Source organism: Pseudophryne corroboree, chromosome 9, assembly GCF_028390025.1.
Source record: "Pseudophryne corroboree isolate aPseCor3 chromosome 9, aPseCor3.hap2, whole genome shotgun sequence".
In the NCBI taxonomy this organism is placed as follows: domain Eukaryota; kingdom Metazoa; phylum Chordata; class Amphibia; order Anura; family Myobatrachidae; genus Pseudophryne; species Pseudophryne corroboree.
In genome coordinates, this window is record NC_086452.1 from 449018061 (window position 1) to 449032462 (window position 14402).

General features: G+C 50.4%; 1 protein-coding gene across 1 annotated transcript in view; it reads left to right on the top strand.

The window, feature by feature from the left end:
• The window catches only part of RUVBL1 (RuvB like AAA ATPase 1), a 98727-nt gene that overhangs the window by 73674 nt on the left and 10651 nt on the right, over window positions 1–14402 (top strand). Inside the window, exons 7-9 of the mRNA XM_063941173.1 lie at window positions 362–425; window positions 914–1112; window positions 1288–1390. Coding sequence (XP_063797243.1) covers window positions 362–425; window positions 914–1112; window positions 1288–1390 — 366 coding nt within the window. The remainder of the gene's footprint in view (window positions 1–361; window positions 426–913; window positions 1113–1287; window positions 1391–14402) is intronic.

A 14402-nucleotide genomic window follows, 5' to 3' on the forward strand; every position in this document is an offset into this window, starting at 1 on the left:
GCAGGTGGAACATATTTGTGGTATTGGAATCGCCAGTAGAGGGCCCCAAAGAGCCCTAACCTGTAACTAATTCTACTGCAACTTTCCCATATGAACTTATCGGAGGAGTTTCCATTATATATCCCTAATATACTGCTGAGCTGAACGGTTAGAGAGTGAGTGGGAGTGGGCTCATTTATACATGGAGTACAAGGGGGAAGATGTATTAAGCCTGTAATTATATGTAAATGTCCACTTATCACCGCTTTATCACTTCTCCAGGCTTAATACATCTGCCCCAATATCTCTGGAGCATGCCATGATAGTTGTGAGGACCCTGCTTCCTATCACTTACCGTCTACTATGGTTTTCTTTTCTCCAGGGAGGCCAAGATATTCTGTCTATGATGGGTCAGCTGATGAAGCCGAAGAAAACTGAAATTACAGGTAATTGTGGCAGGAGTTATTACATGGGTGTCTGCCTACAACGGGGTGGTATTCATGTGACCGGCAGTCAGGAGGCTGACGGTCACATGACCTCCTCCACCATCCCACCCCCTCACTATCCCGACGGTCAGCATGCCGACCAGCAGGGACTATTTCCACTTGTGGGTGTCCACAACACCCATAGAGTTGGGAATAGAACCCGTGAGCCCGCAAGGGGCTTGCTGCACTCGCCACCCCCCGCGTCGGTATGCTAACCTCAGCCATGCCACACCCCTACAACGCTTAACAATGGTTGTTTCCTATTTGACGAGTTCCAGGATGATTTGGTTGTACGCTCCAGTGAATGATTAAACGTTCTCCAGAGCTGTGTACTATGCCGGCGTTCTATTAGGAAACGTTAATAAATGCTGCAGTATCTTTGGCGCACTGTGAGGTCATCTCGGGTGTATAGCATAAAGGTATAATGTATTTCTCTCATTCTAATCTAGACAAGCTGAGAGCTGAAATAAACAAAGTGGTGAATAAATACATTGACCAAGGCATCGCAGAGCTGGTTCCGGGGGTGCTGTTTATCGACGAGGTCCATATGCTGGACATAGAATGTTTCACCTATCTCCACCGCGCCCTGGAGTCCTCCCTGGCCCCCATCGTCATCTTTGCCACCAATCGGGGTAATTGCGTCATCAGGTACTGAATGGTTACCCCCGTTCATATTACAGCATGTAGAGAATATAATGGACTGTTATATATATATATATTTTTTTTTGTTTATTATTGACGTTGAGCAACTTATGAAATGCTGTATATTCTATTTGTTAGTATTGATTAGACAATGATTATATAATTACATCGATCATTTTAGGGGCACTGAAGACGTGTTTTCCCCTCACGGCATACCCCTGGATCTGCTGGACAGAGTGATGATCATCCGCACCATGCTGTACACGCCGCAGGAAATGAAGCAGGTTAGACGCGTTCTGTACTGTAAAATAATCCAAGACAGTCGCGTGTTCCCCCGTGCCCAATTATTTTATTTGTTATTTCTTCTTCTGCCACTGGCAGGGGGTTACAGGGCTAACATTTGGGCTCATTAAGGAGGTGGTTGAGGTGCTTGTCCAACTCCTGACCAAAGAGGATATCCTCTGACTATGGGAGCACCTCTAACAACTTCGCATTATCCGTGTCAGCACTCCAGGAGCGCTACCAAATGGCGCTCCTGGCCACTACACGTGACGCGGACCCCTGTATCATTGGCTGCCTCACCTAGGTCAGAACCCACCTCTTTAATGAGCCCCTGTGTTCTCAACAAGGTAGGAACATAAATCTCCATGTGATCTCCCTGCTCACTAAGGTATTCATGTTGGAGACATATTACGTTCAAGGACATTAATGTGTACCCTCCACGTATGCACATTCACGTGTAACCACCACATGTATGCACATGTAGGCACACTCGCGTGTGACCAGCACATGTAGGCACACTCTCGTGTGACCACCACGCAGGCACGAGATTTTCCAGGTATTTACTAGGGTGGCCAATCCAGGGATCGGCGGGATACCGGCCTGAAATTGGTCTGGATTCAATCCCCTGATTGGAGCTTCCAAACACTGGGATTTCGGGTTTGGCCAGCAACTTCGTTTTTTTTATATGCCGGGCAATGTTGAGCGTCCTCAGGAGGCTCCAGACGCTACCTGGCTCCCCCTGCTCACCTCTCTCTGGCTCCGGCTGGGCGTACTGCGGAACGTGAAGTCAGAGGTCACGCTGCACAGCCAGCCGCCCACCCGCCAGACCTCACCGCCGCCCTGCACTTCCCACCCGCCGGATCTCGCAGGTAGTGTCCTACCCTCCCTCCCCGTCCAGATTGTGGTGAGTTGTCTGGGCTGGTCAGGGCAGGGTGGGTGGGACGCATTCAAAAGCAGCTCGGGATTGGGAATCCCGGGATTGATCTTTTTTTTTTTTTTTCTTTAGGGGAACACTGGCACAACTTCAAGACTGTAGGGGGTGATGGTGGTGGCTTACAGGGAGCTGGCACTTCAAATAATCTAAGAAGTGAAACAGGCTCCTCCCCCTCTATCCCCCATCATCCCTGTTTTGAAGGTTGCACTCAAGCAAGGAACAGCACTGATCAGAGAAGCGCTGTCTCTCCTGTGTAAGCCGCATCCTGCGGCATTGCGGTTTGGCGAGTTAGCTACTTCCTGGAGCACAGCGGCACCCTCCCTCACACTGCCCGCATGTGATCCCTTCTACACTTCTCCGCTGACAGTACTCGGCGCGGCAGCGGGGAGGAGAATTGGGCAGTGTGCAAGCGTCCTTCTCCCGCTATATGTTTAAGAGCGCGAGGCGGTCTTCTGGCCGGGGCGGTCTCCCTTCACTGCCGCACTGATAGTTTTTAGCGTGACAGCCTGAGAGGGGGAATAGTGGCACACAATACAAGCACAGCGCCGATGCCCCACCCTCCTCTCTCCGTTCCTGCGCTGACAGGTCATAGCAGTCAGCGCTGCAGCAAAGCATAACAGCACTGTGATATATCGTTTATTTTTTCTTAGGCACACTGAAAATGGCGCTTGGGGCTCTGATGTGAGGGGGTGCCTCTGCATAGGAGGGGGGGCGGAGTTGGCGGGTTAAGGTTCTATTGAACGGCCGATATGTCGCGGGTCCGTCGGCCAGTGTGTACTGCCAATATGTCTGTGAACTCCGTCATTCACAGACATATCGCGTCGGACCCGTAGCACAGCCGACGGCCAATATATCTACCGATATATTGGCGCGTCGCTGTGTGCGTACGGGTGACCAGCCGGCCACCCGTACACATGCTGCGGCAGCCGGCGGTGATTGACAGCTGAACTGGGCAGTTCATGACGTCAGTCCCCGACGGATCGGGCAGTGTGTATGCTCAACACACTGCCCGATCCGTTCATAGATATATCTGCCGATCAATCGATCGTCCGATATATCTACCAGTGTGTACCCACCTTTAGCGCTTTTCTCAGCTAGAGCATTCCATGTTTCTTTTCTCCTCAGGAATCTGCACTGTAAAACAGACAGGTGCACATTGCTACAGACTGCCAGAAACAAAGGAGCCTACACAAAATACAGGCTGGTGGCTGAGGGGATTTAGAATAGGGGAGTCATTCTAATTTCTCTGACGTCCTAGTGGATGCTGGGAACTCCGTAAGGACCATGGGGAATAGCGGCTCCGCAGGAGACTGGGCACAACTAAAGAAAGCTTTAGGTCACCTGGTGTGCACTGGCTCCTCCCACTATGACCCTCCTCCAAGCCTCAGTTAGATTTTGTGCCCGGCCGAGGTTGGATGCACACTAGGGGCTCTCCTGAGCTTCTAGAAAGAAAGTATAGAATTAGGTTTTTTATTTTCAGTGAGACCTGCTGGCAACAGGCTCACTGCAGCGAGGGACTAAGGGGAGAAGAAGCGAACCTGCCTGCTTGCAGCCAGCTTGGGCTTCTTAGGCTACTGGACACCATTAGCTCCAGAGGGATCGACCGCAGGCCCAGCCTTGGTGTTCGGTCCCGGAGCCGCGCCGCCGTCCCCCTTACAGAGCCAGAAGCAAGAAGAGGTCCGGAAAATCGGCGGCAGAAGACATCAGTCTTCACCAAGGTAGCGCACAGCACTGCAGCTGTGCGCCATTGCTCCTCATACACACTTCACACTCCGGTCACTGAGGGTGCAGGGCGCTTGGGGGGGGCGCCCTGAGCAGCAATAAAAACACCTTGGCTGGCAAAAATACCACAATATATAGCCCCAGAGGCTATATATGTGGTAAATACCCCTGCCAGAATCAAGAAAAAAGCGGGAGAAAAGTCCGCGAAAAAGGGGCGGAGCTATCTCCCTCAGACACACTGGCGCCATTTTCTCTTCACAGTGCAGCTGGAAGAAAGCTCCCCAGGCTCTCCCCTGTAGTTTTCAGGCTCAAAGGGTTAAAAAGAGAGGGGGGGCACTAAATTTAGGCGCAATATTATATATACAAGCAGCTATTGGGGAAATTTCACTCAGTTATAGTGTTAATCCCCACATTATATAGCGTTCTGGTGTGTGCTGGCATACTCTCTCTCTGTCTCCCCAAAGGACTTTGTGGGGTCCTGTCCTCAGTCAGAGCATTCCCTGTGTGTGTGCGGTGTGTCGGTACGGCTGTGTCGACATGTTTAATGAGGAGGCTTATATGGTGACGGAGCAGATGCCGATAAATGTGATGTCGCCCCCTGTGGGGCCGACACCAGAGTGGATGGTTAGGTGAAAGGTATAAACCGACAGTGTCAACTCCTTACATAAAAGGGTGGATGACGTAACAGCTGTGGGACAGCCGGCTTCCCAGTCCGCGCCTGCCCAGGCGTCTCAAAGGCCATCAGGGGCTCAAAAACGCCCGCTCACTCAGATGGCAGATACAGATGTCGACACGGAGTCTGACTCCAGTGTCGACGAGGTTGAGACATATACACAATCCACTAGGAACATCCGTGACTTGATCCCGGCAATAAAAAATAAAAAAGTGTTACACATTTCTGACATTAACCCTCTAAAAATGGGTTTTTATGTTGGGGAGAAAAAGCAGGCAGTGTTTTGTTCCCCCATCAGATGAATGAATGAAGTGTGTGAAAAGCGTGGGTTCCCCCCGATAAGAAACTGGTAATTTCTAAAAAGTTACTGATGGCGTACCCTTTCCCGCCAGAGGATAAGTTACGCTGGGAGATATCCCCTAGGGTGGATAAGGCGCTCACACGGTTGTCAAAAAAGGTGGCACTGCCGTTTTAGGAACGGCCACTTTGAAGGTACCTGTTGATAAAAAGCAGGAGGCTATCCTGAAGTCTGTATTTACACACTCAGGTACTAGACTGAGACCTGCAGATCGTGCTGCTGCAGCGTGGTCGGTGACCCTGTCAAACATAAGAACATATTAAAGACGTCGTCTTATATATGAGGGATGCACAGAGGGATATTTTGCCGGCTGGCATCCAAAATGAATGTAATGTCCATTCTGTCAGGAGGGTATTAGAGACCTGTCACTGGACAGGTGATGCTGACTTTAAAAGGCGCATAGAGATTCTGCCTTATAAGGGTGAGGAATTATTTGGGGATGGTCTCTGGGACCTCGTATCCACAGCAACAGCTGGGAAGAAATATTTTTACCTCAGGTTTCCTCACAGACTAAGAAAGTACTGTATTATCAGGTACAGTCCTTTCGGCTTCAGAAAAGCAAGCGGGTCAAAGGCGCTTCCTTTCTGTACAGAGACATGGGAAGAGGGAAAAAGCTGCACCAGTCAGCCTGTTCCCAGAATCAAAATTCTTCTCTCGCTTCCTCTGAGTCCACAGCATGACGCGGGGGCTCCACAGGTGTAGCCAGGTACGGTGGGGGGCCGTCTCAAAAATTTCAGCGATCAGTGGGCTCGCTCACAGGTGGATCCCTGGATCCTTCAAGTAGTATTTCAGGGGTACAAGCTGGAATTCGAGATGTCTCCCCCCCGCCGTTTCCTCAAATATGCCTTGTTGACAACTCCCTCAGGCAGGGAGGCTGCGCTAGAGGCAATTAATAAGCTGTATTCCCAGCAGGTAATACTCAAGGTGCCCCTACTTCAACAAGGATGGGGTTACTATTCCACACGGTTTGGGGTACCGAAACCACATGGTTCGGTGTGACCCATTTTATATTTAAAATCCTTGAACACATACATAAAAAAATTCAAGTTCAAGATGGAATCGCTCAGGGCGGTTATTGCAAGCCTGGATGAGGGGGATTACATGGGATCCCGGGACATCAAGGATGCTTACCTGCATGTCCCCATTTACCATCCTCGCCAGGAGTACCTCAGATTTGTGGTACAGGATTACCATTACCAAGTCCAGACACTGCCGTTTGGACTGTACATGGCACCGAGGGTGTTTACCAAGGTAATGGCCAAAATGATGATACTCCTTCGAAAAAAGGGAGTTTTAATTATCCCGTACTTGGACAATCTCCTTATAAGGGCAAGGTCCAAGGAGCAGTTGCTAGTCGGGGTAGCACTATTTTGGAAAGTGCTACAACAGCACGGTTGGATTCTAAACAGTCCAAAGTCACAGCTGGTTCCTACGACACGTCTACTGTTCCGGGAGATGGTTCTGGACACAGAACAGAAATAAGTATTTCTCCCGGAGGAGAAAGCCAAGGAGCTGTCATCTCTAGTCAGAGACCTCCTGAAGCCAAAACAGGTATCGGTGCATCATTGCACGCGAGTCCTGGGAAAAATGGTAGCTTCCTACGAAGCAATCCCATTCGGTAGGTTCCATGCAAGAACTTTTCAGTGGGACCTGTTGGACAAGTGGTCCGGATCACATCTTCAGATGCATCGGCTGATAACCCTGTCTTCAAGGACCAGGGTATCTCTACTGTGGTGGCTGCAGAGTGCCCATCTTCAAGAGGGCCGCAGGTTCGGCATACAGGACTAGGTCCTAGTGACCATGGATGCCAGCCTTTGAGGCTGGGGGGCAGTCACACAGGGAAGAAACTTCCAGGGACTTTGGTCAAGTCAGGTGACTTCCCTACACATAAATATTCTGGAACTGAGGGCCATTTACAATGCCCTGAGTCAGGCAAGGCCTCTGCTTCAAAACCAGCCGGTACTGATCCAATCAGACAACATCACGGCAGTCGCCCATGTAAACCAACGGGGCGGCACAAGAAGCAGGATGGCGATGACAGAAGCCACAAGGATTCTCCGATGGGCGGAAAATAATGTGTTAACACTGTCAGCAGTGTTCATTCCCGGAGTGGACGACTGGGAAGAAGATCATCTCAGCAGACACGACCTCCACCCGGGAGAGTGAGGATTTCATCCAGAAGTCTTCCAAAGGATTGTACACCATTGGGAAAGGCCACAGGTGGACATGATGGCGTCCCGCCTCAACAAAAAGCTATAAAAGATATTGCGCCAGGTCAAGGGACCATCAGGCGATAGCTGTGGACGCTCTGGTAACACCGTGGGTGTACCAGTCGGTTTATGTGTTCCCCCCTCTGCCTCTCATACAAAAGGTACTGAGAATAATAGGAAGGTGAGGAGTAAGAACGATACTCGTGGTTCCGGATTGGCCAAGAAGAGCTTGGTACCCAGAACTTCAAGAAATTATATCAGAGGACCCATGGCCTCTGCCGCTCAGACAGGACCTGCGGCAGCAGGGGCCCTGTCTGTTCCAAGACTTACCGCGGCTACGTTTTGACGGCATGGCGGTTGAACGCCGGATCCTAAAGGAAAAGGGCATTCCGGAGGAAGTCATTCCTACGCTGATTCAAGCCAGGAAAGATGTAACTGCAAAACATTATCACCGCATATGGCGAAAATATGTTGCTTGGTGTGAGGCCAAAAAAGGCCCCAACAGAGGAATTTCAACTAGGTCGATTTCTGCATTTCCTACAAGCAGGAGTGTCTATGGGCCTCAACGCGGTGTTGAGTTTCTTAAAATCACATTGGTGTGAGCCACTAAAAACCGTGGATCTAAAATATCTCACGCGGAAAGTGGTCATGTTATTGGCCTTGGCTTTGGCCAGGCGTGTATCAGAATTGGCGGCTTTGTCATATAAAAGTCCTTATCTGATTTTCCATATGGATAGGGCAGAATTGAGGACTCGTCCCCAGTTTCTCCCTAAGGTGGTATCAGCTTTTCACTTGAACCAACCTATTGTAGTGCCTGCGGCTACTAGGAACTTGGAGGATTCCAGGTTACTGGACGTAGTCAGGGCCTTGAAAAATTGTTTCTCTGACGTCCTAGTGGATGCTGGGACTCTGTCAGGACCATGGGGATTAGCGGCTCCGCAGGAGACAGGGCACAAAAATAAAAGCTTTAGGACTAGGTGGTGTGCACTGGCTCCTCCCCCTATGACCCTCCTCCAAGCCTCAGTTAGGTTTTTGTGCCCGTCCGAGCAGGGTGCAATCTAGGTGGCTCTCCTAAAGAGCTGCTTAGAAAAAGTTATTAGGTTTTTTATTTTCAGTGAGTCCTGCTGGCAACAGGCTCACTGCAATGAGGGACTTAGGGGAGAAGAAGTGAACTCACCTGCGTGCAGGATGGATTGGCTTCTTAGGCTACTGGACACCATTAGCTCCAGAGGGATCGAACACAGGCCCAGCCATGGAGTCCGGTCCCGGAGCCGCGCCGCCGACCCCCTTGCAGATGCCGAAAAGTGAAGAGGTCCAGAAACCGGCGGCAGAAGACTTTCCAGTCTTCATGAGGTAGCGCACAGCACTGCAGCTGTGCGCCATTGTTGTCAGCACACTTCACACCAGCGGTCACTGAGGGTGCAGGGCGCTGGGGGGGGGGGGCGCCCTGGGCAGCAATGATAATACCTTGTTCTGGCTAAAAATACATCACATATAGCCCCTGGGGCTATATGGATGTATTTAACCCCTGCCAGGTCTCACAAACACCGGGAGAAGAGCCCGCCGAAATAGGGGGCGGGGCCTATCTCCTCAGCACACAGCGCCATTTTCCTGCACAGCTCCGCTGCGAGGAAGGCTCCCAGGACTCTCCCCTGCACTGCACTACAGAAACAGGGTAAAAAAACAGAGAGGGGGGGCACTTTTTTGGCGATATTGATATATTAAGCTGCTATAAAGGAAACAACACTTCTGTAGGGTTGTTCCTATATATTTATAGCGCTTGGGTGTGTGCTGGCAAACTCTCCCTCTGTCTCCCCAAAGGGCTAGTGGGGTCCTGTCTTCGATAAGAGCATTCCCTGTGTGTCTGCTGTGTGTCGGTACGTGTGTGTCGACATGTATGAGGACGATGTTGGTGTGGAGGCGGAGCAATTGCCGGTAATGGTGATGTCACCCCCTAGGGAGTCGACACCGGAATGGATGGCTTTGTTTATGGAATTACGTGATAATGTCAGCACGTTACAAAAATCAGTTGACGACATGAGACGGCCGGCAAACCAGTTAGTACCTGTCCAGGCGTCTCAGACACCGTCAGGGGCTGTAAAACGCCCTTTACCTCAGTCGGTCGACACAGACCCAGACACGGACACCGAATCTAGTGTCGACGGTGAAGAAACAAACGTATTTTCCAGTAGGGCCACACGTTATATGATCACGGCAATGAAGGAGGCTTTGCATATCTCTGATACTGCAAGTACCACAAAAAGGGGTATTATGTGGGGTCTGAAAAAACTACCTGTAGTTTTTCCTGAATCAGAGGAATTGAATGAAGTGTGTGATGAAGCGTGGGTTAACCCCGATAGAAAACTGCTAATTTCAAAGAAGTTATTGGCATTATATCCTTTCCCGCCAGAGGTTAGGGCGCGCTGGGAAACACCCCCTAGGGTGGATAAGGCACTCACACGCTTATCAAAACAAGTGGCGTTACCGTCTCCTGAAACGGCCGCCCTCAAGGATCCAGCTGATAGGAGGCTGGAAACTACCCTGAAAAGTATATACACTCATACTGGTGTTATACTGCGACCAGCCATCGCCTCTGCATGGATGTGCAGTGCTGGGGTGGTTTGGTCGGATTCCCTGACTGAAAATATTGATACCCTGGATAGGGACAGTATTTTATTGACTATAGAGCAATTAAAGGATGCTTTTCTTTATATGCGAGATGCTCAGAGGGATATTTGCACTCTGGCATCGAGAGTAAGTGCGATGTCCATATCTGCCAGAAGAAGTTTATGGACGCGACAGTGGTCAGGTGATGCGGATTCCAAACGGCATATGGAAGTATTGCCGTATAAAGGGGAGGAATTATTTGGGGTCGGTCTATCGGATTTGGTGGCCACGGCAACAGCCGGGAAATCCACCTTTTTACCTCAGGTCCCCTCCCAACAGAAAAAGACACCGTCTTTTCAGCCGCAGTCCTTTCGTTCCTATAAGAACAAGCGGGCAAAAGGACAGTCATATCTGCCCGAGGCAAAGGAAAGGGTAAGAGAGTGCACCAAGCAGCTCCCTCCCAAGAGCAGAAGCCCTCCCCGGCTTCTGCAAAGCCCTCAGCATGACGTTGGGGCTTTACAAGCGGACTCAGGGGCGGTGGGGGGTCGACTCAAGAATTTCAGCGCACAGTGGGCTCACTCACAGGTGGACCCCTGGATCCTGCAGGTAGTATCTCAGGGTTACAGGTTGGAATTCGAGAAGTCTCCCCCTCGCCGGTTCCTAAAGTCTGCTCTGCCAACGTCTCCCTCAGACAGGGCGACGGTATTGGAAGCCATTCACAAGCTGTATTCTCAGCAGGTGATAGTCAAGGTACCCCTCCTACAACAGGGAAAGGGGTATTATTCCACACTATTTGTGGTACCGAAGCCGGACGGTTCGGTAAGACCTATTCTAAATCTGAAATCTTTGAACCTGTACATACAAAAATTCAAGTTCAAGATGGAGTCACTCAGAGCAGTGATAGCGAATCTGGAAGAAGGGGACTTTATGGTGTCCCTGGACATCAAGGATGCTTACCTGCATGTCCCAATTTGCCCTTCACATCAAGGGTACCTCAGGTTCGTGGTGCAAAACTGTCATTATCAGTTTCAGACGCTGCCGTTTGGATTGTCCACGGCACCTCGGGTCTTTTCCAAGGTAATGGCCGAAATGATGTTTCTTCTGCGAAGAAAAGGCGTATTAATTATCCCTTACTTGGACGATCTCCTGATAAGGGCAAGGTCCAGAGAACAGCTGGGGGACGTAGTAGCACTAACCCAAGTAGTGCTGCAACAGCACGGGTGGATTCTGAATTTTCCAAAATCTCAATTGACCCCGACGACACGTCTGCTGTTCCTGGGAATGATTCTGGACACGGTTCAGAAAAAGGTGTTTCTTCCGGAGGAGAAAGCCAGGGAGTTATCCGAACTTGTCAGGAACCTCCTAAAACCAGGAAAAGTGTCTGTGCATCAATGCACAAGAGTCCTGGGAAAAATGGTGGCTTCTTACGAAGCGATTCCATTCGGCAGATTCCACGCACGAACTTTTCAGTGGGATCTGCTGGACAAATGGTCCGGATCGCATCTGCAGATGCATCAGCGGATAACTTTGTCTCCACGGACAAGGGTGTCTCTTCTGTGGTGGTTGCAGAGTGCTCATCTGTTAGAGGGCCGCAGATTCGGCATACAGGACTGGGTCCTGGTGACCACGGATGCCAGTCTGAGAGGCTGGGGAGCGGTCACACAGGGAAGAAACTTCCAGGGAGTGTGGTCAAGCCTGGAGATGTCTCTTCACATAAATATACTGGAGCTAAGAGCGATTTACAATGCTCTAAGCCTGGCAAAACCCCTGCTTCAGGGTCAGCCGGTGTTGATCCAGTCGGACAACATCACGGCAGTCGCCCACGTAAACAGACAGGGCGGCACAAGAAGCAGGAGGGCAATGGCAGAAGCTGCAAGGATTCTTCGCTGGGCGGAAGATCATGTGATAGCACTGTCAGCAGTGTTCATTCCGGGAGTGGACAACTGGGAAGCGGACTTCCTCAGCAGACACGATCTACACCCGGGAGAGTGGGGACTTCATCCAGAAGTCTTCCACATGATTGTGAACCGTTGGGAAAAACCAAAGGTGGATATGATGGCGTCCCGCCTCAACAAAAAACTGGACAGGTATTGCGCCAGGTCAAGAGACCCTCAGGCAATAGCTGTGGACGCTCTGGTAACACCGTGGGTGTTCCAGTCAGTGTATGTGTTTCCTCCTCTGCCTCTCATACCAAAAGTACTGAGAATTATACGGCAAAGGGGAGTAAGAACGATACTCGTGGCTCCGGATTGGCCAAGAAGAACTTGGTACCCGGAATTTCAGGAGATGCTCACGGAAGATCCGTGGCCTCTACCTCTAAGACTGGACCTGCTTCAGCAGGGACCGTGTCTATTCCAAGACTTACCGCGGCTGCGTTTGACGGCATGGCGGTTGAACGCCGAATTCTAAGGGAAAAAGGCATTCCGGAAGAGGTCATCCCTACCCTGGTAAAAGCCAGGAAGGAGGTGACTGCACAACATTATCACCGCATTTGGAGAAAATATGTTGCGTGGTGTGAGGCCAGGAAGGCCCCGACGGAGGAATTTCAACTGGGTCGATTCCTACATTTCCTGCAAACAGGATTGTCTATGGGCCTCAAATTAGGGTCCATTAAGGTTCAAATTTCGGCCCTGTCGATTTTCTTCCAGAAAGAATTGGCTTCAGTTCCTGAAGTCCAGACTTTTGTAAAAGGAGTACTACATATACAGCCCCCGGTTGTGCCCCCAGTGGCTCCGTGGGATCTTAATGTAGTTTTGGATTTTCTCAAATCCCATTGGTTTGAGCCACTCAAATCGGTGGATTTGAAATATCTTACATGGAAAGTAACCATGCTACTGGCCCTGGCTTCAGCCAGGAAAGTGTCAGAATTGGCGGCTTTATCGTATAAAAGCCCATATCTGATTTTCCATTCGGACAGGGCAGAACTGCGGACGCGTCCTCAGTTTCTGCCTAAGGTGGTTTCAGCGTTTCACCTGAACCAGCCTATTGTGGTGCCTGCGGCTACTAGCGATTTGGAGGATTCCAAGTTGCTGGACGTTGTCAGGGCATTGAAAATATATATTTCAAGGACGGCTGGAGTCAGAAAATCTGACTCGCTGTTTATACTGTATGCACCCAACAAGCTGGGTGCTCCTGCTTCTAAGCAGACGATTGCTCGTTGGATTTGTAGCACAATTCAACTTGCACATTCTGTGGCAGGCCTGCCACAGCCTAAATCTATCAAGGCCCATTCCACAAGGAAGGTGGGCTCATCTTGGGCGGCTGCCCGAGGGGTCTCGGCATTACAACTCTGCCGAGCAGCTACGTGGTCGGGGGAGAACACGTTTGTAAAATTCTACAAATTTGATACCCTGGCTAAAGAGGACCTGGAGTTCTCTCATTCGGTGCTGCAGAGTCATCCGCACTCTCCCGCCCGTTTGGGAGCTTTGGTATAATCCCCATGGTCCTGACGGAGTCCCAGCATCCACTAGGACGTCAGAGAAAATAAGATTTTACTTACCGATAAATCTATTTCTCGTAGTCCGTAGTGGATGCTGGGCGCCCATCCCAAGTGCGGATTGTCTGCAATACTTGTACATAGTTATTGTTACAAAAAAATCGGGTTGTTATTGTTGTGAGCCGTCTGTTCAGAGGCTCCTACGTTTGTCATACTGTTAACTGGGTTCAGATCACAAGTTGTACGGTGTGATTGGTGTGGCTGGTATGAGTCTTACCCGGGATTCAAAATCCTTCCTTATTGTGTACGCTCGTCCGGGCACAGTATCCTAACTGAGGCTTGGAGGAGGGTCATAGGGGGAGGAGCCAGTGCACACCACCTAGTCCTAAAGCTTTTATTTTTGTGCCCTGTCTCCTGCGGAGCCGCTAATCCCCATGGTCCTGACTGAGTCCCAGCATCCACTACGGACTACGAGAAATAGATTTATCGGTAAGTAAAATCTTATTTTCCAGGACGGCTAGAGTCAGGAGAACTGACTCGCTGGTTTATCCTGTATGCACCCAGCAAACTGGGTGCTCCTGCTTCTAAGCAGACTATTGCTCGCTGGATTTGTAGCACAATTCAGCTGGCGCATTCTGCGGCTGGACTACCGCAGCCAAAATCTGTAAAAGCCCATTCCACAAGGAAGGTGGGCTCATCTTGGGCAGCTGCCCGAGGGGTCTCGGCTTTCCAACTTTGCCGAGCTGCAACTTGGTCAGGGGCAAACACGTTTGCTAAATTCTACAAAATTGATACCCTGGCTGAGGAGGACCTGGAGTTCTCTCATTCGGTGCTGCAGAGTCATCCGCACTCTCCCGCCCGTTTGGGAGCTTTGGTATAATCCCCATGGTCCTTACGGAGTTCCCAGCATCCACTAGGACGTCAGAGAAAATAAGATTTTACTCACCGGTAAATCTATTTCTCGTAGTCCGTAGTGGATGCTGGGCGCCCATCCCAAGTGCGGATTGTCTGCAATACTTGTATATAGTTATTGCCTAACTAAAGGGTTATTGTTGAGCCATCTGTTGAGAGGCT